General features: G+C 33.5%; 2 protein-coding genes across 3 annotated transcripts; both read left to right on the top strand.

Annotated features, from left to right (window-relative positions):
- Positions 1 to 9,827: 9,827 nt before the first annotated feature.
- On the top strand, positions 9,828 to 21,496 carry LOC143239782 (U6 snRNA-associated Sm-like protein LSm6). 2 transcript variants are annotated; one of them, XM_076481300.1, is made up of 4 exons: positions 9,828 to 9,857; positions 13,928 to 14,037; positions 14,971 to 15,084; positions 21,292 to 21,496. In XM_076481300.1, exons 2-4 carry the CDS (start codon positions 13,947 to 13,949, stop codon positions 21,321 to 21,323), a joined length of 237 nt encoding a protein of 78 aa, XP_076337415.1. In that variant the 5' UTR covers positions 9,828 to 9,857; positions 13,928 to 13,946; the 3' UTR covers positions 21,324 to 21,496. The 2 variants fall into 2 exon arrangements, with proteins under 2 accessions (XP_076337415.1, XP_076337406.1); XM_076481291.1 differs by having other exon boundaries at positions 9,829 to 9,857; positions 13,931 to 14,037.
- On the top strand, positions 15,093 to 21,285 carry LOC143239781 (uncharacterized). The gene has a single exon (XM_076481275.1). It carries the CDS (start codon positions 17,283 to 17,285, stop codon positions 17,802 to 17,804), a length of 522 nt encoding a protein of 173 aa, XP_076337390.1. The 5' UTR covers positions 15,093 to 17,282; the 3' UTR covers positions 17,805 to 21,285.
- Positions 21,497 to 21,981: the final 485 nt, after the last annotated feature.

The following is a 21,981-nucleotide window of genomic DNA, read 5'->3' as shown; positions in this document are numbered from 1 at the left end:
GCTCTCTTGGTGAATAATGCAATGGCATACAACTACGTCTTGTGCTCCAATTGCAGTTAGAAATTTCTTGGTGAATCCATTTGTCCTACCTGTCATGGAAGGAGCACCATCTGTTGTAACACCACATAATTTATAAGGATTCAGTTCAAACTTTTCTACAACCTTAAGCACTTGTTCACAAATATCCTGTCCTGTGGTTGTGGAGGAAAGGCTTGCCATATCTAAAACTCTTCGAAAACATCAAAGCCTGCAGTAACAGCTCTGATGAAAATGACAAGTTGGGATGTGTCATTGATATCAGTGCTTTCATCCAAAGCCAGACTGAAAGCTTCACACGAATTCAATCTCTCTTTCAAAGTTTCTTTGATGTCCTCTGAAAGATCTTTTGTCCTGCGTGAGACAGTAAAGCGGGAAAGGCTAGTTTGCTCCACCAAATATTTTTTCTCTGGACATGCATATTCTGTGAATATTGTTAAACAATTTTAATAAATTCTCCATCACTGAAAGGCTTTCCCTTTTCTGCCATACATTCACAAAGCTTAAAACTCAGTTTGTCACCAGTTCTGAATTTTTCTTGAAAGTGGTAAAACACCTTGTTGCTCTTCAATGGATGTTTTAAATGTTCAATTTTGTCCTTTCGTGCCTGACCAACAATTTCATCAAACTGGGAGGAGTGCTTAGTTGCGTAATGTCGCTTAATATTGTACTCTTTCATGACTGCAATTGTAGTTTGACAAACGAGGCAGACAACACCTTGATTATGTGGGACAACAAGATATTTTGTGCACCATTCACTGTTGAATAACCTTCCCTCATCATCAATTTTTCGTTTCTTAACTGCTGACATTTTACTAGCCCTGAAATCAAAACAAAAATTATTCTCACGAAAATAGCAAAGTAGAAAAAAACATAGAATTTATTTACACATGGAACCTCTTATGGACAGAAACACATGTTTCTAAATTGGCATCCCGATCATAGCCTTCCGGTACTTAAATTAATTGAGAATAGCAAAATACAGTGTGACCTCGCCTATTCGCGGTTCGCCATTCGCGGCCCCATATTCGCGGGTTATGCGCGAACTGCGTTTTGTAGGTCACAGAGACTGAAAGGGCTTTTCGAGGAGATTTCTGTTGTATTTACTCAATCAAGCCGTTTTATCAATTGTCGTCTTCACCAAACAAGATTGGACTGCTATTGGCTGACTGCCTCAGCTTCCCCAACAACGCAAACGGCAAAGCACAGCCCGGTAACGCACGGTACAATTTAGTGAAATACATAACAGTATGCAATATTGCTACATTATTACTGCATCAATGAGTATAAGTATCATTAGTGTTTGGGAAGCATTTCATATAGTATATAATCGCATACATATACGTTTTAAAACTGCATCCAATATTCGCGGTTTTCGCTATTCGCGGGAGGGTAAAGAACGTAACCCCGCGAATAACGAGGTCACAATGTACATAGAATCAGATGCATCTGAAAGCAAAATTTTAATAAATTCAGTAAAGTCACAACAATATGCTAAATAATAATCACTTTACCTTCAATCTCTTGTAGTAACTGTAAAAGGTAATAAAATTTTCACCAATAATGAATGACGGACAGTAGAGGTTAGGGAAAATTGTCGCCAGCGGGCGAAGGCGAGGTTCAGGACATGACGTTGAGTCGTAGACAATAGTGCTAGTGCACGTCACCTATTCATGCCCTAAGGAGGCCGACCAATCGAATTCGGCCTGCTCCTCTAGCAAAGATAATTTTAGAAGTTTGTCGAGTCGAAGCCTGGGAATCCCGTAGGATCGATGCTTTTAAAAATATTCCATTTGCGTTGGATTACAGATCAGGCCACATGGTTAGATTACAACAACTAGGGCCACACTAGATGGCTTGGCGGGCCGGGTTGTGGCCCGCGGGCCGCATGTTGCACACCCCTGGTCTAGGACATTGGCAAATGGTGGGAAGGAAAGACAATTTCAAGTATAATATGAGTCAACATAATAAAGTCACTAAAATTTACTTTTCAAATCAAACAAAGGAGATATGGACACTTAATCGATATATGCTAATGAACGAACCCGCACTGAGGCAGGGTGAGGCCCTAGAACACTTTTTTTTTTCAGACCCCTTTGAAGTAAATTTGAAGGTAATCATAATGAATACAAATTGATGAGCTAATTATTCAAAGTAAATTAACATATGATGTATCAAACCTTAAAGCATGATATATTAAAATTAAACGATTATAATAATAAATATTTACTCGTTCAACATGCCAAGTAAGAATGAATTAAGTACATAAAAACAGCATACTAATTGTACAACATTACTGAAGTATACCAAAACATTACACTAACATCGTTTTTTCTTTGTTTTGGTGGAGACAAAGTCTCTAATTACATCTTCATGATTTATTTCCCTAAAAGTTGCGGGTTCGGATCTCCGTCGCACCAAACATGCTCGCCCTTTCAACCGTGGGGGCGTTATAATGTGACGGTCAATCCAACTATTCGTTGGTAAAAGAGTAACCTAAGAGTTTGTGGTGGGTGGTGATGACCAGCTGCCTTTCCTCTAATCTTACACTGCTAAATTAGGGATGGCTAGCGCAGATAGCCCTCGTGTAGTTTTGCGTGAAATTCAAAAACAAAAACAAACAAACCCTTCTATCGTGAACAAGGAAAATGCATTTGAGCATTCGTTTAACATCAAAGTACGCAATTCATTTTTTATTCTGGCCACGTTAGTGAAACAAACCTTCTCCCTACAGGACAATTCTTAGCAGGTACTAACGGATATATTCTTAATGCCACGTAAATATTGAAAAGAGATTCTAGTTATTTTTTGATTGCCTTGATGTGTTGTGATCGGATGATGTTTCACAATAAAAGAAATTTCGTCAACGTGTCATTTCATTGGAAAAAGAGCTCTCCAGATCTGGAGAGTATATATATCTTCAGTCTTTCAGCTGCAGCAAAAGATTCAGTCTCCTTTAGATTCTTGAAATTAGATAGAAAACCAAAATTTATTTTTGTCGTTTTGTATGAAGCAATCTGATTGTACAAAAATCATTTGTAACTCGTCACCTACCGGTATTAGAATTTTCTACGCGAAACTTCTGAGTTTCAGATAAACTAATTTCATCTTCAGAAATCATCATTTGCCAGTTTTGTTTTTCTAGAAATCTCACATATAAATTGTTCTGAACTTGAAAGCTGGTGAACTTTATATGAGATTCTGTTGAATTCTTCTCACAATAAATTTACATATACCTTCAGCGAAATAATAAGCATTACAACAGAAGACATATCAAGTTTTTTTTTCTAGAAGCTTAGCACCTGTAGCATCAAATATTCGAATAATTTTATACCAAAACACTGTCATAAAAGCAATATTTAACGTTCTCATTGTATTCATCAAAAAAGTAGTTTCATTTCTTAGTGTTTACCTCACAATAATATCCTTAGATACATCTTCAAGGTTGGTATAAATTCTGTCGTAGTTTTCATACAGAATTTTTGTTAAAACTAATCTGGCTGAACATCTTCAGGCTCGGTATGGCTAGGTGGCAAGATTCGTGATTACATTTTTTTCCAAGTTCAATAGTCTTGAATTCATTAAAATATACTAAACATTTAATGTTTGGCCCGGCATGGCCACGTGATTCGAGCGCTCGACTCGCAATCTGAGGGTCGTGGGTAAGTTTCTCCGCCACTCCAAATATGGTCGCCCTTTCAGCCGTAGAAGTATTAAACAGGTGCGGTCAATCCCGCTATTCATTGGTAAAATAATAGCCCAATGGTTGGTGATGAATAGTGATGACTGTTTACTTTCCTTCTAGTCTTACACTGCCAAATTAGAGACAGCGAGCGTGCAGCTTTGCGAGAAATCCGTAACACGCCGATTCTTCTCTTACTGAATTTTTCTACCATAAATTGAGCCATTAATTTTCCCTTATGTTCACTTGAAGAATTATAACTGACAAAACGCTCCTATGTATCACCGTATTGCAATATTATAGCTGACTGATCTGAGTACGTAAACAGTTAAAAAGTATTTATCATTGCGAATGTCATCAGCAATTGTCTTATAAATTTTATTAGACATCAAAATGATAATTTCTTCACAAACTGTGAAGGATAAATACGAGGTAACTTCCTGCCTTTACTTCCACACATTTTAAAGTGTTTGGCCAAGAATGGATCGATTTAGCTGGAAATTTTGATTCAGATAAAACGTTGCCTTTGTTGAAGTCTTCAATTTTCTATTTAAATACTAATCCTCTTCCATACAAGTACTTCTGAAACAAAAACCTCTGCCAATATTGTATTTCATCTTCAAAATCTTTCTTTACGTTTGAAACAAAATATTCTACGCTATTACTTTGTTCCATTCAGCAGTGCACAGAATAAATGTGGGCTTCACTTTTTTCATGGTTTTGTATAGTTCTATAGCCAAGCGACCAATAGCTACAAGAGGGCTATCAAGAAGCACTAGCTGTCCCTAATTTAGCAGTGTAAGACTAGAGGGAATGCAGTTAGTCATCACCAAACACCGTCAACTCTTGGGCTACTCGTTTACCAAAGAATAGTGGGATTGACCGTTGCACCAAACATGCTCGACCTTGCAGCCGTGGTGGCCTTATAATGAATATTTAAAAAAAATGAAAAAAACATTTTCCAGCAAAGGAAAAATGGATGAACCAATCTCTTTTTTGTTTCGTTGTATTTTTTAGTTTAATATTAAAACCAGTTCAATGAATAATATATATGAATATCCGTTGGATGCATAACTCTCTTTGACGCTGAAAAATCTTACTCTCTTATATTTTGTTCTGCAATCATATTTTTTGCTGGTCCTAACTTCTATTATACTTTTCCTGTCTACTGGATTAGATGATAGGTCATCTTACTCGCCAGAATTGTAATGAGATTTTCAATCTGACATACTCCCACCTGTTGCGAATCATAATGGGATGAAACTGAGCTTCTGGTAGTTTCCGTAGTTGCTACAATGGGTTGAGAATCACACAGGGTAAATGTTTGTCCTTGAAAAGGTTGGTTGGGTTGTTCTGCTCCTCTGTTTCGTTACAAACTGAGAAAACTTGGATAGTTTAGAAACTGTTTCTAAAGAAAAATTTTCTTTTTCTAGTTTCTCTTTTTTTGTGGTTTTCCTTTGTTGGAAATCACTTCCGTACTTCATTTTCATGTTTCAGAACTCCGATCGTTGACACAATTAAAAGATAAAAATTATTTTCAAAAATTATTCTATGATTTCGTAACATACGAAAAATGCACGTGTATTGCACGTGTTCGTGAATGCGAGTAATTTAACAATTCCCTTTAAAAAACATGCCAAATTAAAATAATGTATCATTCCCTCGTTTCCTTCAGCTCTATTTTCTACATAAAATTAAAGTTAACAATGTAATTTTCATTCAGTTTAGGTATAATGAAAACATTAATGGCCATATCATACCCCATGATATATTAATTATTTTATGTTTTCATTTATTGAATAGGTCTGCCAATTAAACAGTTTAAGCAGTGCAAATATATTTAGGGAATATATTATGAAATAAAGCTATTTATACCTTACGTTTTGACAAATGGTACTTGCTTTTTGTTGAAGTTTTATTATCTTTTGTAACTTAAGGCTTTCTTATGTACAAAGCATTTTAATAGTTAAAAGGAACGGATAAATAATCATTGAAATGGTCAAATGAATACATATGATTTTTTGACCCACGCTTAGCTCTATTTTGCTGAAAATTACAGTTTTGTTAATGGATTTTTTAAGGCTAGCTCCCATTTAATTTATAACCGCTAGATAGCATAGACTTCAATTGATTGATTGGCATATGTTTTATACCACGTAATATTTTAGCTCATTGACAATTTAGCTGAAGAGAAATTTTTTCCACGAGAACATGGAAGGAGATAAAGTCGTATTTCTAACTGCTCAAGTCACGTGATTAGTGAGCCAGAAAATGTTTCACAGAGAGATCAGTTTCTCAACTGCTGGTTTGTGTTCATATTACCTTATTTAGCTTTATCTATTTGAAAAGTTCCAGTGTTTTACGTTTTAATATATATTTTTATACGACTAATAAAATTATTCCACAAAGTATACTCGCTAGGACTAACAGCCAACGAGCACCACGTTCTTCATGTAATTTGGTTAGTGTAACTTTTGCTTCATGTTACTGCATATTGTGATGCTTTTTATGGCAGGAATTTTAAAAACACGGTCTAAAAGGTAATGAAACACTATATAATTCAATTATAAACTGTTGTATATGAAGTTTTAAACTATTTAGTGTAAAAAAATGTTCTTTTCTGTTACTGTTTAAAGTAATTCTAAAAAGAAAAAAATAGTAGTTTGATTTATTTTGTATTTTTATGGTTGTTACGAAGTTGGTCAAATTGATCTATTCTGTATTGATTAAGAATAAAACAAATAACAGATAAAATATCAAGATTTAAACTGATCGTCAGTAGAGTCCCTCATAGTTGGGGCCCTGGGTAACTGCTTCTCGGTTAATGCGACCTCACTAATGAATCATGTGCAGGTGCAACTCAAAAGTTGAAAAGTACAAATAGGATTCATACTTGATTTACAATTCTTCGACGTGAGGAAGGACACGAAGAGGAATTGCCGGTTAAGACGAAAACCTTTAAACGAGTGACACAAGAAACTGAGAATACAGCCTTTCTCCCGCTAGTGGCTCAGCAGTAAATCTCACAGCTTAAAATGCTAAAATTTGGGTTTCAACACCGAGGTTGGCCTATTGTGTAATGATGAAGAGTAGAAAATGGCCATACCAACGAACACCAATGAAAAGTATGGCTACAGTAAGAAATATTTAATTATTGAACATTTCAGAATATACATATTTCATATTCATAAAGCGATACTGAATAGGGTAAAATGGTAGGTACAAAATTTACATCATTAAAAATTTTATGAAAGTGTGTGCATGCGTTTTCTTATATTAAAGCCACATTGGGCTATCTATTGAGTTTACCGAGAGGTACTGAAACGCTGATTTTAGCATTGTAAGTCCGTAGACTTTTATAAAGAAGTTATTAAAATAAAGATTAAAGTAACACCTTTCCAGGAATTAACTGCTGGACTATCATTCCAAATTGACAAGTAAAATAATATATACAAATATCAATACTTATTAGTTTCAAAAAATATAAAAAATTTGTGTACCAGTTAGCACCAAATATGTAATTTGTGTTCTTTCTCTAAGCAGCTTTTCAGTGAGATATAACTTTGTCGTTAGTTTGTCATGGTTCGAAAATTCAAGTCGTGATGTATGTCACTGAATACACTCTTCACTTTCAGTCTCTGATCTGGTGATTAAGTTCTCCACGTGTGCCTTTCAAGTCGAATATTTCAAATACCATATCTAAACTAATAATACTTACGCACTTACAAACGCATTAATTACCAAAACATTACCAAATAGTATCACGTTACAGTATACATTTCTCAGTAGAAAGAAGATTTATATGTAAATGTAACTTAGAACATGAGTTAAAAAAATTCAATGCCACTATTCCTTGGTGCAACTGGCCACATATTACCAAACAGTTCATTTGTGGATTATATAACATCCAGTTTTAGCTGTTTGGACATATAAACGACTTACGTAGCTGCACGCTAAACAGATATGTCACCTATCATCAAAGCTTGAAAAGTATATTCAGTGTATTACATGTATTGCGCTTCCTAAATACAGCTTTAGCAAACTTTTACTTAACAAAAGCCAACATAAAAACAGAATATAAAAGAAAATTACATTTTCCATCAAAGCTTGTAAAGTGCATAACAGAAAATGTTATATATTTAATTGCTTATGTATTTTATTTGGAAGTTCGGACTCCTATTTGTTTTCTTTTGGAATTTCGCGCAAACTACACGAGGACTATCTGCGCTAGCTGTCCCTACTTTAACAACGTAAGACTAGAGGGAAGGCAGCTAGTCATCACCATGCACCGCCAACTCTTGGGCGACTCTTTTACCAACGAATAGTGGGATTGACCGTCACAATTACAACGCCTCTACGACTGAAAAGGCGGGCATGTTTGATGCGACCGGGATTCGATCCCGCGACCCTCGGATTACGAGTCGAACGCCTTAACCCACCTGGCCATGCTGGGTCTCAGATTCGTAACAAAATATTGCTAATTTCGTACACATGGGTTATCTCACATACAAATTCTAAAACAATATTGACAATAGCTCAAAAACAAAGGCTAACAGTACTTTTAAAATCAAAATATATCTGTGATAATCAAATGTTGTATTAAGGCTAAAAGATTAATCCTAAGTATCACAAATAATAGAAAGATCGAAAATACTTCTTTGTGAAAAGACTTATTGAATGTAAAAAGTTAAGGAAAAGATCAAATATCTGATTATGAATCTCTGGGAAAATAACAGTCAAGGTCCACTGATGAGACAGCGGAAAGTCTTCGGATTTACAACGCTAAAATCAAAGGCTCGATCCTCTGATGTGGTTTTGCTATAAAACACACCTAAAAATAACAATAAAATACATACAGAGGTGTGGCTGGGTATTTATAAACAGTGAGATTGTTTGATTTTATTAATAAGGTTTCTTTGATTTTACTTTTGTCAATATGTGCATGTTTTAGTATTCTGTTCAGCAAAACAAATTTGTTATTATTCATGGACTTGGGAAGAATGTTGTTGGTGTTCTTTAATACCGATTTTTAAGTTGCGTCCTATTTCATCTATGTAAAAGGTTGGGCAATTGTTACCTTTATTTTTTTAAAGTTTCCTGATGGGGTGGGATCGTTGTATATTTTTTATAACATAAACTTTATTTCATTATACTGATATCTGGCCAGGCATGGGCAAGAGGTTAAGCCGCTTGAAACAAGGCAACATTATTAATGAAAATCACACCACAAGGAGGTCGTCGAGGTATTGCTGTTTCTTTTTGGTCTTCCTAAAATCCATACCTAGAGATATCAGATTGTTTGTTTGTTTCGAGTTTCGCGCAAAGCTACACGAGGGCTGTCTGCGCTAGCCGTTACTACTTTAGCAGCGTAAGACTAGAGGAAAGGCAGCTAGTCATCACCACCCACCGCCAACTCTTGGGCTACTCTTTTACCAATGAATAGTGGGATTGACCGTAATATTATAACGTCTCCACGGCTAAGAGGGCGAGCATGTTTGGTGTGACGGGGGGCTTGACATCAAATAAATGTAGATGTTCCCTATGATTATGAATTAACGGTGAAAGAGAAAGACACCAACAAATAATTTACTCTAAGCCCATCAAATTCACACAATTAATGAAAAATAAGAAAAAAACACATAAATACTTTTTTCTAATAATTTGAAGCTATATAACTGTCCAAAATGATTTTAAAATATTCAAGCTGTCAGTATTCGTTTTGCCATTGGCCTGGCATGGCCTAGCGCGTTAAGGCGTGCACTTCGTAATCTGAGGGTCGCGGGTTCGCGCCCGAGTCGCGCCAAAACATGCTCGCCCTCTCAGCCGTGGGGGCGTTATAATGTTACGGTCAATCCCACTTTTCGTTGGTAAAAGAGTAGCCCAAGAGTTGGCCGTTGGTGGTGATGACTAGCTGCCTTCCCTCTTGTCTTACACTGCTAAATTAGGGACGACTAGCACAGATAGCCCTCGAGTAGCTTTGTGCGAAATTCCAAAACAAAACAAACCGTTTTGCCATCTGGCTACAAACTTTTCAATTTTCTTAAATATAATTTGACAGTAATATTATTTTGAAATTCAATACTGCGTAAAGGTGGCGCTTTTATTTTAATGTCCGGTTGTTCAAAAAAGTCGGCACAGTGTAAGTATAACAAATTGTTGTTACTATTTTAAAAGAGATTGACTTAAAATTCGAAGTTACACTAAAACTTTAGTAAAAGGTAGAATAACTAGAAATATTACAAGCTATTAATGATGATCTCTATAATAACAGAGAGAAGAACTAATAGAAGAGTTGGATGATTTCTGGGATGAATGACTTTTTGTTTTCAACTTTCGAAGCTACATGTTTTAACTTGAAGATTGGGACATGTTTTCATGCTTAATTTTAGTTTGATTTAATTATGAATATGAAGACTGTGCAACTTCAAGAACAAGAGTTCGTAAGAGTTAAAATGTTAAATAGAATATTTGGAAAGGTCAGACACAGCTACGAGAGTAACCGGACGACTATACACCTAAAGTGACGAAGTAGGATATTTACATGATTTAGACACCTAATAAAGTCAAACTGTTAAACTTATGATGGCTGGTTGTCCGGTTAATATGGCGGTTTGTATAATATAATAATCCTAGACATGCAGTTCAAATAATGGAGTAGGTTTAAAATAGGCCTAGATCTGTGCAGAGTATATAATAGAGAAATTTACTGTAATTATTGTTTTGTTTTATAATAAACAAGTGGTGTTTCAATGTCCTACTTTGCCATTTCTTTTAGATGTCTGGTTGTCCTATGTTCATCCATGAAGTGCTCGAGTTATATTTTTGATTGCATGTTTAATAGTATCCTATTACATTTTAAGTACTATAGTTTGTGTGAAGTAAAATATCGTGATATAATTTATGACTATTAATGGTTGATAAGTCAGTTATTAATTAAGCCACTGATAATAATTAAGTAAGTACTTTGTTGTTAGAACTTTTTATGAAGAGTAACCCTGTTGTAGAGTTTTAGGACATGTTCTTAGACATTGTTTTCAGGTCAAAAGGAGATAATTATGTCTACATAAATCACTAGCTGTGCTTCACTTAGAATCTTATTTTTAGGAGGAATAAAGTCTTTTATTAGTTTTGGTATTTGTATAGATAAGGTATTCTATCAAATGTGCATAGGGAGGGATTTTATAGTTGGGGAAAAATAATTTCATGCTCGTGAAAGAAACTCCTCAGTGAATCACATACATGCTACTTTGATCTTTCTCTCTCTTACTACACATATTAAATAAATTATAGTACTTTTAAATTGGTGAGAATAATATGAAAAGAGAGCTTATGTAACTAAGCCTTTGTGATCGTCTTATGCCATCCATTCTTGAAATATTGGGGTCTACAAACAGTTTTGGTTTTCTTGTCTGTGGAAAGATATTGACTTTCTAAGTTATTGGATATGATACAAAATATACAACTATTATTTAGATTCTTGTGATATTACAATAGTGGGTTGAAGCAAACCTCAAGTAGATTATTCATTCAGTAAAAACTCAATTGTCACTATGCTGCTGTTTATAGGTGATTAGCTCAGATCACTTATAAAGTCATAGCTCTTCATTGATTAATAATTTAAGTTGCCTATGTATCAGTTTTGGAAGAGATTTTAGGGCATGATGCATATCTTGTGAAGTGTACATTATGCTTCTACTGGTCCAATCAAAGTAGTAACCTTTATAAAAAAAAACCCAAAAAAACTTTCCATTTAAACTAGTAACAAAACTTTCTTCTCAGTCAAGTTGCTGGTAAAGTTTATATTCAGTTTCCTCTGTGAGTGGTGACTTCCTCCAGGTAAGAGTCTGGTTGGGCCTATCCATCACTTGGTTATGTAGAATGAGATATTCCATAGAAGTATATAACAGTAGCTCCCAAGTGATTACTGATGGGTATGTCCAGCTGGATGGCACTTTGGTTTGCTTCAGGATGTAGATGAGGCTTCTTCCTCAATTTACCTGTTATAATTTGCATTTGTGGTAAGTATTTGACTAAAACAAAATGGCCTTAAAAGTCCTAGTCACACTACACATAAAAGTCAACACTAGATTTCTCCTCATATCCTTTGCTGTGATATCATGGTAATGTAACATGAGAAAACCTATTGAGTGAAGAGTATTCCTTATTTTAGAAATAAATGGTCTTGTACAGGGTGCTTCTTCCTAGATGACCTCTGGTTGCATGGAAATCTCACACCATTGGCTTTCTTTTTTTGTTAGTATTTAAGAAAGAAACTTGTATTTGTAATTAACCTGCACTGGCCCACTCCACCATCTTCAGTGAAGGATTCTAACTTTTAGTAGTAAAAAGTTATGTAGCATTTTTGAAGTTAATATAATCCTTACATAAAAATGTATTAGGTTGAGGAATAATTCGTGAGCATTTTTAAATAATTTCATTCAAGCATTACATGCAAGACTATACAATACTTCAATGCATGAACACATTACACCCAAAACATTTATTATGATACTTTATTTCATGTAATACCTAGGTATATAGTATGCATTGTTGTAAACGAAATTGCAAGAAATTAAATGCGAAAAGCAGATGGTGTCGAAAATGCTCGATTTTGTCCACTTGACATTCCATTTAATGAGCTGAAAATGAAAGCAAAAATTAAAGACATGTGAAAATCAAACACACCATCTATTAGAGCAAAAAATTATCTACCAATGACATGAAATATTTTGCGAAAGCGTTTCATTTATGAATATATTTTTTAACTTGAAAAAACGCTCACGAATTATTCCTCAACCCAATACTTCAGATAGATACTGATCTCTGTTCACCACCTTTCACCCTTCCTCCTCCTGTGCTGTTACCTCATCAAAATTGAACCTATGATCATTTGCTATAGCTCACAGGGATTATTATATGTGGAGATTGTATCATCCTTCTATTGATGGAGAACTACAGCATATTGATAAGAAAATAAATAAAAAATATTGGAGTTTTAAAAACATACAAATAGGAATCGTAAAAAAAACAACAAACATAAAACAAACCCACAAGGCTGGAGATACTTAGACATTATTTACTCAAACTACAAATCCTTATTTTGATTTAAATAAATGTAATTCTAGATAACAGCAAAGTTTCCAAAGTTAACTGTATAACACTGTAACCAAATTTTCAGTATTTTGAATTAATCGGTGTTGATAATTTAGGTCTAAAGAACTTGAATAAGTCAGAAGTTAAAGCAACATTACTCTGTGAATGATTACCTTAATCAGAGTATAATCCAACAATTTCAAACCTTATATTTTTATTTCTAGTGATTTAATTAATGTGAGAATAAAACAGATAATAACAAACATTTTAAACATTTGGAAATAAAAATAAGCGACTACATTTATTTATAATTCTGGTTAGAATAAAAAGTTGGTAAAGAGGAGCCTATTTCCATATTTTTTCTTTTTTTAGTCATTAAGGAAAACTACATTTTCACTTATTTTAGGCATTAATAAAGTAAAAAAAAACATTAAACAATTAGAAATTTATTCTCTGTCAAGTCTATGCTATGAAAGTGAATGTGTTCTAAGTAGTACTAATTTTGATGAAAACAAATCTTTAAGTAGACACATTTTCAGAATATCTGTAACAAAAGCATAAACTTACTATGATAATGTTTTATTTTTGTCTGTATTATTGTATTAGCTTAGAAATAATTAGTTATTGGCTGAAGCCTTAACTGGATTGTTGTAGACTCCAGCTGCATTAATAGTCCAATCAAATAATTGCACCAATGACATGCAGTATTTCTTTTTTATACTGTAAAGTAGGATAAGGATGTCCGACTGTTTTTTTGTTGACTCTTGAAAAATTGGAGGGAGAGTTTTGGACTTTTTAAGATTTGTGTCTACCTACACAACATATGCCATACCCTCATTAATCTGGAAGTATTTATTTGGTATAATAATTGACTTTCTGTTTGGCAAGCTGCTTGTTTTAAATATTTTATATTATGAAGGAACTTGTACCACATTTTGTTGTTTTTATACATGCACTTTCAACTGAATAGAAATATTCATTAGAGGTTAGAAACATTTCATGAATCTTTACAGTTTAGCAATCATGAGCATTGTGAAAATAAATTTATTTAATAATTTAAAGTAAAAAAAAATCATGTATTAATTAATCTTCATGTTTTCTTACATATGTTGCAAGAAAAGTGAAAAGTACAAATATGAGTAGAAAACAAACACCAAGTGAGTTTCTTAAGCAAATTATTGGAAGACCAGTTGTTGTTAAACTGAACTCTGGTGTTGATTATCGAGGTAAATATTGATATAGATATATATTTGCTCTTCATAAACAACTTGCATGTGTAATAGTCTTTAATTCATTCATAAAAGTAACTTGAATAAATTTGTGATTTTTGGAAAGCTGTTTAGCTATTTTTCTTATTTGCTTTATTTGTGTTAATGTAATTTTAATATTAAGAAAAACTTTAAATATAGACTGATCAGGTAATTTGGTAAAAATTATAATTTATAATCAATTTTTGTATATAAAAAAAACCTTTTCTGAGAAGCTGTTAAGTCTCAAAATGGGCTGATACTTTGATTCAGTTGTTTTGGTAGTAGAAGATAAAGTTAGATTGACACTATCTTTTACTACTCACATATTTTTACAGTTTCTTGGTTAATTCAAATGTTCAGAGCTATTTGTTGTTTAATTTATTTAATATTTTTTCAGAAAAGATTAAATACACATGTGAGGGAATCAGAGTTTCTTTCCTCAGGCTTTCGTTTATTTGGTTATCTATGAAAGTGGATAGTGATTTACTTTCTGTATTTTTAAAATGGTAGAGTTTTACTGGAATTTCTTAACTTAAAGATAGGGTAATATTTTTTCCACTTCATTGCCAGAAAGTCTATTTTATGAGTTGAGTTAAATTTGTTTGTATTATTTGAATTCACTTTTCCAAACTTCTAACAGCAATGAGAGAATTACCAGCAGGAGCAGTGGTAACTGAAGAAATGTTTCGAGGTTTTTTGTTCTTTAATTTTCCTTTAAGTTTCAGCCTAAAAGAAAAAAGTTCAATTTTTTGTTCATTAAATTTGTAATGTTTCATTTAGGTTTCATTTTTACTGGTTAACATATAGTTTAAAGCAGTAATCATGTTTATCTTTATAAGATTTTAATTTTTGGATAATGTACTCTGTATGTGTTTGTTTTCATGTTGTATCTTTATTTTTTTTTGACAGGTGTGCTGGCATGTTTAGATGGATATATGAACATTGCGCTTGAGCAAACTGAGGAATATGTAAACGGTCAGCTAAAAAATAAATATGGGGATGCTTTCATTCGAGGAAACAATGGTAAAATGGTTACTTTATCCTGAGTAATAAAGACTAGTTACTGTGAAATTTGTGATGATATAATGAAAATTAAAATGGTTGTATTGAACAAATGCTAACAAGAAGCTTAAAACACCTTCAGTAGAAGGGAGCCCAAATAGGAATGGACACTATTTTAAAATAACTGCTGCTAAACAGTGCAGTACTGCCCGTAATGTTTGCCATGATCACTATGGTATTGATCAAATTTTGCTTCTATCAGTATTTACCGAAGACGGTTAGTAGTTCAGTATCACAAACAAATGTGTGTATGTTAGTTTATGTAGATATTGAACCAGTTATATTATTATACAAGTTTGAATGGCTCACTGTTATCTTATTCTATATTTGGTCTCGAGAAAGATCTACAGAAAGACGTACACACAATTTGCACATTTGTTTATTTCTAACTTTCCTAATTTTCTGTATGTTTGGTTTATTAAGCCTCACCCTTCTTCTATTCTTAGTGCTGTCCCACATTTCAATTGCAGGACCAGGATTATAGAATGAAATTTCTAGAACTAACATTACAATTCTCATTAAATAGCATATCTTTTCAACATTCCTAGTGCATCTGAATTTTGTCCTGAGCTTGTTTTGTACAGAAGAGGCCCTTTCACAATCAATGCTTCTTACACAAGATGCATAAATCTGTTTGACACATTAGGAAAATGATTATAAATACCACACAGTTTAATAGCTCTTTTATGTAAGTATTCAGTTGTTGAGTTTGTACGTGCCTTTCAGTATGTTTTTAAAACCAGGCCATTCATTTTGTACCATTTATATTCATTATGGGTATCACTTCAATATTGGGGTCTTTCCAAGTATCATTTGAAATTTTGGTGAGTTTATGGTTTTGTAAAAATATCCATAATCAGTAATAGCTGTATCTTCTATATCTTCATAAAAAAATAAAGTTAAATATGAAGCCAAGATGATATACAGTGTTTATGTGAGGTTGTGTAATTTTATTGGTTGGTGTTCTGATAAAGTCTGGATATGTGTTTATGCATCATGTGCTTTACTTCTGAATGGTTACCTTTCATATATCTATCATTCTGCTTCAATGTGTTTCCCGTGTTCCTGTAATTTTCATTATCTTTCCTTATCCAGCTAAAATAGACTCGACTAATGTTCTCACTTGATTGAACACCAGGTTTTCCTGCAGAAGTCCACAATTTAACATCTGAATTTCACAATAGACAGCTAACATGAGGCTTATAATTAAAGTCCTATTAGTACTGTTAAGTGTCTGGTTTATCTGTTGAACCAAGTTCAGAAAGTGTTGCTATGACAGAAGGATAATTATGATACACAGCATCAGCTGTACTTCTTATTTTGAAACATCTCACAGTATGTGTGGTTTATCTGTTGTACTAAGTTCAGAAAGTGTTGCTACAACAGAAGGATAACTATGATACACAGCATCAGTTGTACTTCTCATTCTGAAACATCTCACAGTATGTGTGGTTTATCTGTTGTACTAAGTTCAAAAAGTGTTGCTACAACAGAAGGATAACTATGATACAAAGCATCATCTGTACTTCTCATTCTCAGACATCTCACAGTGCTCCCCTCAATGATTCCTGTATGTGGTGAGGGAACCTCCCAGAGAAGGTTTTGCTATTACAGTTTACCTTCTCTTGGATCTAAACATCCACCTGCATGTTTGCCGTGTATGGTAATTCGTGAAGGGGAGGAGAGAATCCTGGTGGTTAAGAGGTCCAGCTCCAACACACCACTTTGGTTTTGAATTCCTGTAGATGGACAGTCTTGGGGTGCCCCTTCCCCCAGGATCAATTGGCTTGTCCATTTAGGCTAGAGTCAACTGAGTACCAGCATAGGATGTCCACAATGGGTGTTGCGGACATTGTCTCTGTCACTGGTGTTCGGGTATAGTGCTCATGAAACCCTGGCATTGCTGCAGTGCCCTTAAGGCACTGTAGTGTGTCCCTTTATAGGGCTCTATGGTGGGTGGGGTCAGTGGGCACCCAAAATGTTTTATTTATTATGGATACTCCTAAAACAAAAAAAAATAACCTGACTTGAAACTATTGAGAAAAACTCATTACTGGAAAACAACCATGCATTGATGAACCTGTACACCTAACTCACCACTTGAATCTGTCCCACAATTTCTAATTTTGCATTCCTTAAGTGGCAAACCTCTAGGGCAGATGTCCCCATTTTTTATTCATAAGGGCTTAGAAGGGCTTGCTGGCTCCCCTAAATTGGTAAAAAAGCAACGTTTGGGAGACATCTTAGTAGAAACATCTTCATCACAGCATTCCAAACTCCTCCTGTTATCAAAGGCCTTGGGGGACATACCCATTGAGGTTACTCCTCATTCCACTTTGAATACTTCCAGAGGAGTCATAGTTGAAAGAGATTTAAGAGCTGTCCCCGAATCGGAGATTCTTGCAGGTCTCACCAGCCAAGGTGTCACAGCAGTACGCCGAATCTTCACTCGAAAAGATGGAATTCTGGAACCAACAAATGTTCTAATACTAACATTTACAGTACCATGTCCTCCCACCATAATAAAAGCAGAATATCTGAATTGTAAAGTGCAACCTTATATTTCAAATCCTGTACAATGTTTTCATTGCCATCAATTTCGTCATTCAAAACAATCTTGCCATTGCTCCATGACCTGTGCCCGTTCTGGTGGTAAAGACCACAATGCCACCGAATGCTAACTCGAACCACATTGTGTAAACTATAATGGTACGCATCCTTCTTATTTTACCTCACACCCTAAATGGGTAGAAGAAAAAGAAGTAAAACATTTCAAGACAGTTAACAATTTCACTTACACAGAGGGTCGAAAATTATTATTACCTATTCCATCCAGAACTTATGCTGCTGTAACCTGTTCTGCTACTGCAGTAGGAGTCCAAACAGACCTTACCCTATCTCCCCTACACAATCTTCACCAGCAAATCTTTATGAAACACTTCCCAAAATCAATACAGTCTCTTTCTTTCTCATCTGTGTGTGTGTGTGTGTGTGTGTAGTATGTAGTATGTACCAAGTTTGCCCAATGCTTTACTCACCATTGCAAAGCACAAAGCATAACAAAGTTAGGTGTCACTGGTTTATTTTAAGTATCTAATAAGGGAAAGAATTAGGACTGTTTTTATTGAGAGCTTACTTGTCATGCAGCAGTTTTACACTTAGTACTTACCTGTGTGTTTTTTTGTTGCATGGCAACATTTTCAGTTATTTATTTATTCCAGTATGGAATTAACAACTTCAATAGGTTGAGAAGTCTCCAGTGTGATGTCAAAAATGTTTGATGAATGTCTGTTTTAACAGGGCCATCTTAAATGTTGTATATCAAAATTCAACTTTTAAATATGACAGTCAGTTGTAAAATCGTGTAAGTACACATTTGGGAAACGAAGCTGTCATAAGGTTTATTTTTTCTATAGAATGTCTAGTGTGGAAATAAAATAAAAGTTATTTTTTACTATGTTTCAATCATAAAAAACAAAAAACCAGTAATCAGTGATGTAGATAAAACCCACTTGTAGAGAAATATATATGTAAAAACGGCTTGTTTGCGTTGAGAAAATATTTTACGTAGAAGAGCGAACAACGTTTCGACGTTCTTTGGTCATCGTCAGGTTCACGTTGTTCGCTCCTCTACATAAAATATTTTCTCAACCCAAACGAGCTGTTTTTACTTATATATTTAAAAAAAAAACAGTAATTTTTAATGTAAAAATGGTTTTATAATGCAATCTACAAACTAAATCCATCTACATTACAAAGCTAACTGTTGACTGACTGATAATGAATCATCTAATGTTGGTTAATATTTATCCAGATGCTTCTTGAGACAGATTTTGATTATTGTGATACTATTAAAATGATATTGAATAACTGTTATTGGACAACAAATTAAACTGTATAATGTAATACACATTTGTACTTGTTCAGAATTAATTTAAGAAATGTCAGTTTAACTTGTTTATTATTATTATGTGATTTTATTATACATTGTAATGCACAGTAATGAAAATATCACCTGTTTGACAAAATACCAGTATGCTGATTACAGATTTATACTTTGTAGCCCAGTTTTTCTATATAATTATAACTTTGTCTGCTAAACACATGACTCTTTTATTCTTCTAAAAACATTCAACATATTTTGTCTGCTTTTCATTTCATATGTTACAGTTGTCACAAACAGTGTAATGGTTCATGTTGTGTTTTGTTCCTGTCTTTTCAGTACTCCATAGAGCAGATTAAAAATAAGTGTCAGCTATGAATATAAATAACTTATAGTTTCATGGAGATACATGTCTCCTGCCAATACAGCAGTAAGTCTACAATTTACAATGCTAAAATCAGGGCTGTCGATTCCCCTCAGTGGACTCAGCAGATAGCCCTATGTGGCTTTGCTATGAGAAAACACAAACACACAAATAGCAATACAGAAAGGAAAGAACTTTATTAATCAGTTTATTTCATGTTTCTCAACCATTCTTGTAATACACTTGGGTGGTGTTTCTAATGACCCTAGAATTAAGTATGTTGTTTGTATTGAGAAATCTACAATGTTATGAAAAAAACAAAAAAAACTTGATAGTTATTTAAGAGATCCCAGTGGTTATTGAAATAAAATGTTCAAATTTTCAAATGAAAATAAATATTTTATTTGTATCATGAAGTTTGTTACACACAAATACTTTAATTTAAAAACTGATTTTTTTTACATAACATTCTTTTCACATTTAATAAAAGACTGCTAGTTCTTCTGGTGATACACCTGGTAAATTGAGAATTATAGTATTCATTGATTCTCTTGTACAGGCTTGGTGCACTGTGTGAGTTACACTGCTAATGGCAGATATGATATACATGCTTTAGGCTTACTGGTGAGTAGAGATTGTAAAACCAGTATGGAAAACAAAAGAATGGGGGAACAAGTTTACAAACTGTTAAAAGCATTGATTGTTGAGGGTTCCTACATCCATTGTTATTGGAACAGTCATTGTTGCAATTTTTTGATGGTTCTATGTATCATTACACTCCTGGTTCTGGTTTGCTTTCTTTTTAGGCATGATGCAAAAGTGTTTAGAGAAAATAGCCATTATTGCAGTGGAGAGCATATGGGTAACAGTATAAGTTATACATGAAACATAAAAATGGCACCTATTCTCTTGAAAAACTGTATCTATATTACCTGAAGAACAGTGTACTTGTAAGTAGCAAGTATCATTAATGAAAGAGAAGTTATTATAATCATATTTAAATGTTTATTTTACTGCAAACACATAAATAATAATATTATGTATAGAATTATTCTCATTAACACTAAAATAAGACTCAGTCATTACACTGTCTAACAAAATTTTTACTTTTTCTTGTCCCTGGGCAAAAAGTTATTTTGCAGTTGCTTACACCTGAAGTAAATGGAAAAGACCTATTTTTCTCTTCAAACTTATAACAGAAAAAAACGTAAAAAGCGTTCTGTTATAAAGCGTATAACAGAAACATGATGGGAGACAATATTTGGAGGCTGATATGTGAAAGTGATTTACATTACAGTCACAAATCTTGAAAAACTACTCACTTCTAAACATTTTTGTATAACTTTAGTGTAAATACATGTAAATCTTGATTCATGTGTTGTTTTATTTAGACCTTAAGTAAATGAAAATGTGCAAATTTGCCCATTTTTACATAGAAAATAGGTTAATTTTAAATTTCATTATCCAGGTCACAAAAGCAAAGTTAGAAGGGAATAATGGCCATTTTCTGTACTTTTACAACATAAGAAATTAAGAAATAACATGTACTATCCAGGAGCAAAATTTGTGTTACATTGTGTTGTTATTACTACTCTCAGGTTTACAAGTTATTCCAAACTATCAAGTTGTCTCGTGTTTTCGAAACAGAACGTATTTTTAATTTTTATTTCAGATTACCACTGATTGCTAGAAACAAGAATTATTTATAATTACAAATATTGTGGCAAAGTATGGAATGTTACCATTTACAAGTTATTTTTATGTTGTAACTTCCAAATCAACAACAATATCATCAGAATTGTGTGCAGAATTTCACTAATATCTTCAAACTTGTACTTAAAAACTCATTGTGAGCTGATGTGTAATTTGTATAAGCATTGAAAATACTGTTTTATATTTATAAATCTTTTATTTTTTTCAGTTTTGTATATCAGCACACAGAAAAGGAGATAGGTTTATGTTTGTTATTCTTCACCTTGACACACAAGAAAATCATCTGCGTATTGGACAAGAAAAGCAAACAAGAATCATTTTTTTGTACTATGAAAAAGATGGCTTTCATAATATTTTTGTCATATATCTTCTGGTGGATTCACATGTTCCTTAATTAAAACTGTTATGTAGAACCTAGTATAGTCTGAATTTATTTAATAATTATGGGGCTATCTCAGCCCTGTGAATGTAATATTTTTTATGGTTCGTATTGGTCAGGGGAATCGGGAAGAGCTAGTGAATTTCATATTTTTCATTACAAACTTTGTAAACCTTGGAGAATTTTATTTTATGGACATAAGCCAGAAAAAGTCTGTAAATTTCATTCTATTCAAGTATGCTTCTAGGACAGAAAGTGGAATTAGAACGAAAACATTGCATACAGGATAAATGTTGGATACATGGCACAAGTAACATGTCAGTATATCTAATTTGTGCATTGAAATTGTTTGATCTTCATTATTCTTTTTGTTTACCATTAATTGTTGTGGAATATAAAGATGGCCGTAATGACTTGTTCACCCAAATAGTTGTAAGAAATATTCGTCTTTCATGTTGTTTCATTGAAGTCGTGAATTGTTTTACTACATCTTAAATTACTATTTAGAGATAGACTATT

This window comes from Tachypleus tridentatus, chromosome 2, assembly GCF_004210375.1.
Source record: "Tachypleus tridentatus isolate NWPU-2018 chromosome 2, ASM421037v1, whole genome shotgun sequence".
Taxonomy (NCBI): Eukaryota; Metazoa; Arthropoda; class Merostomata; order Xiphosura; family Limulidae; genus Tachypleus; species Tachypleus tridentatus.
Note: the sequence above shows the minus strand (reverse complement) of the source record. Positions and strands in the feature narration are given on the sequence as shown.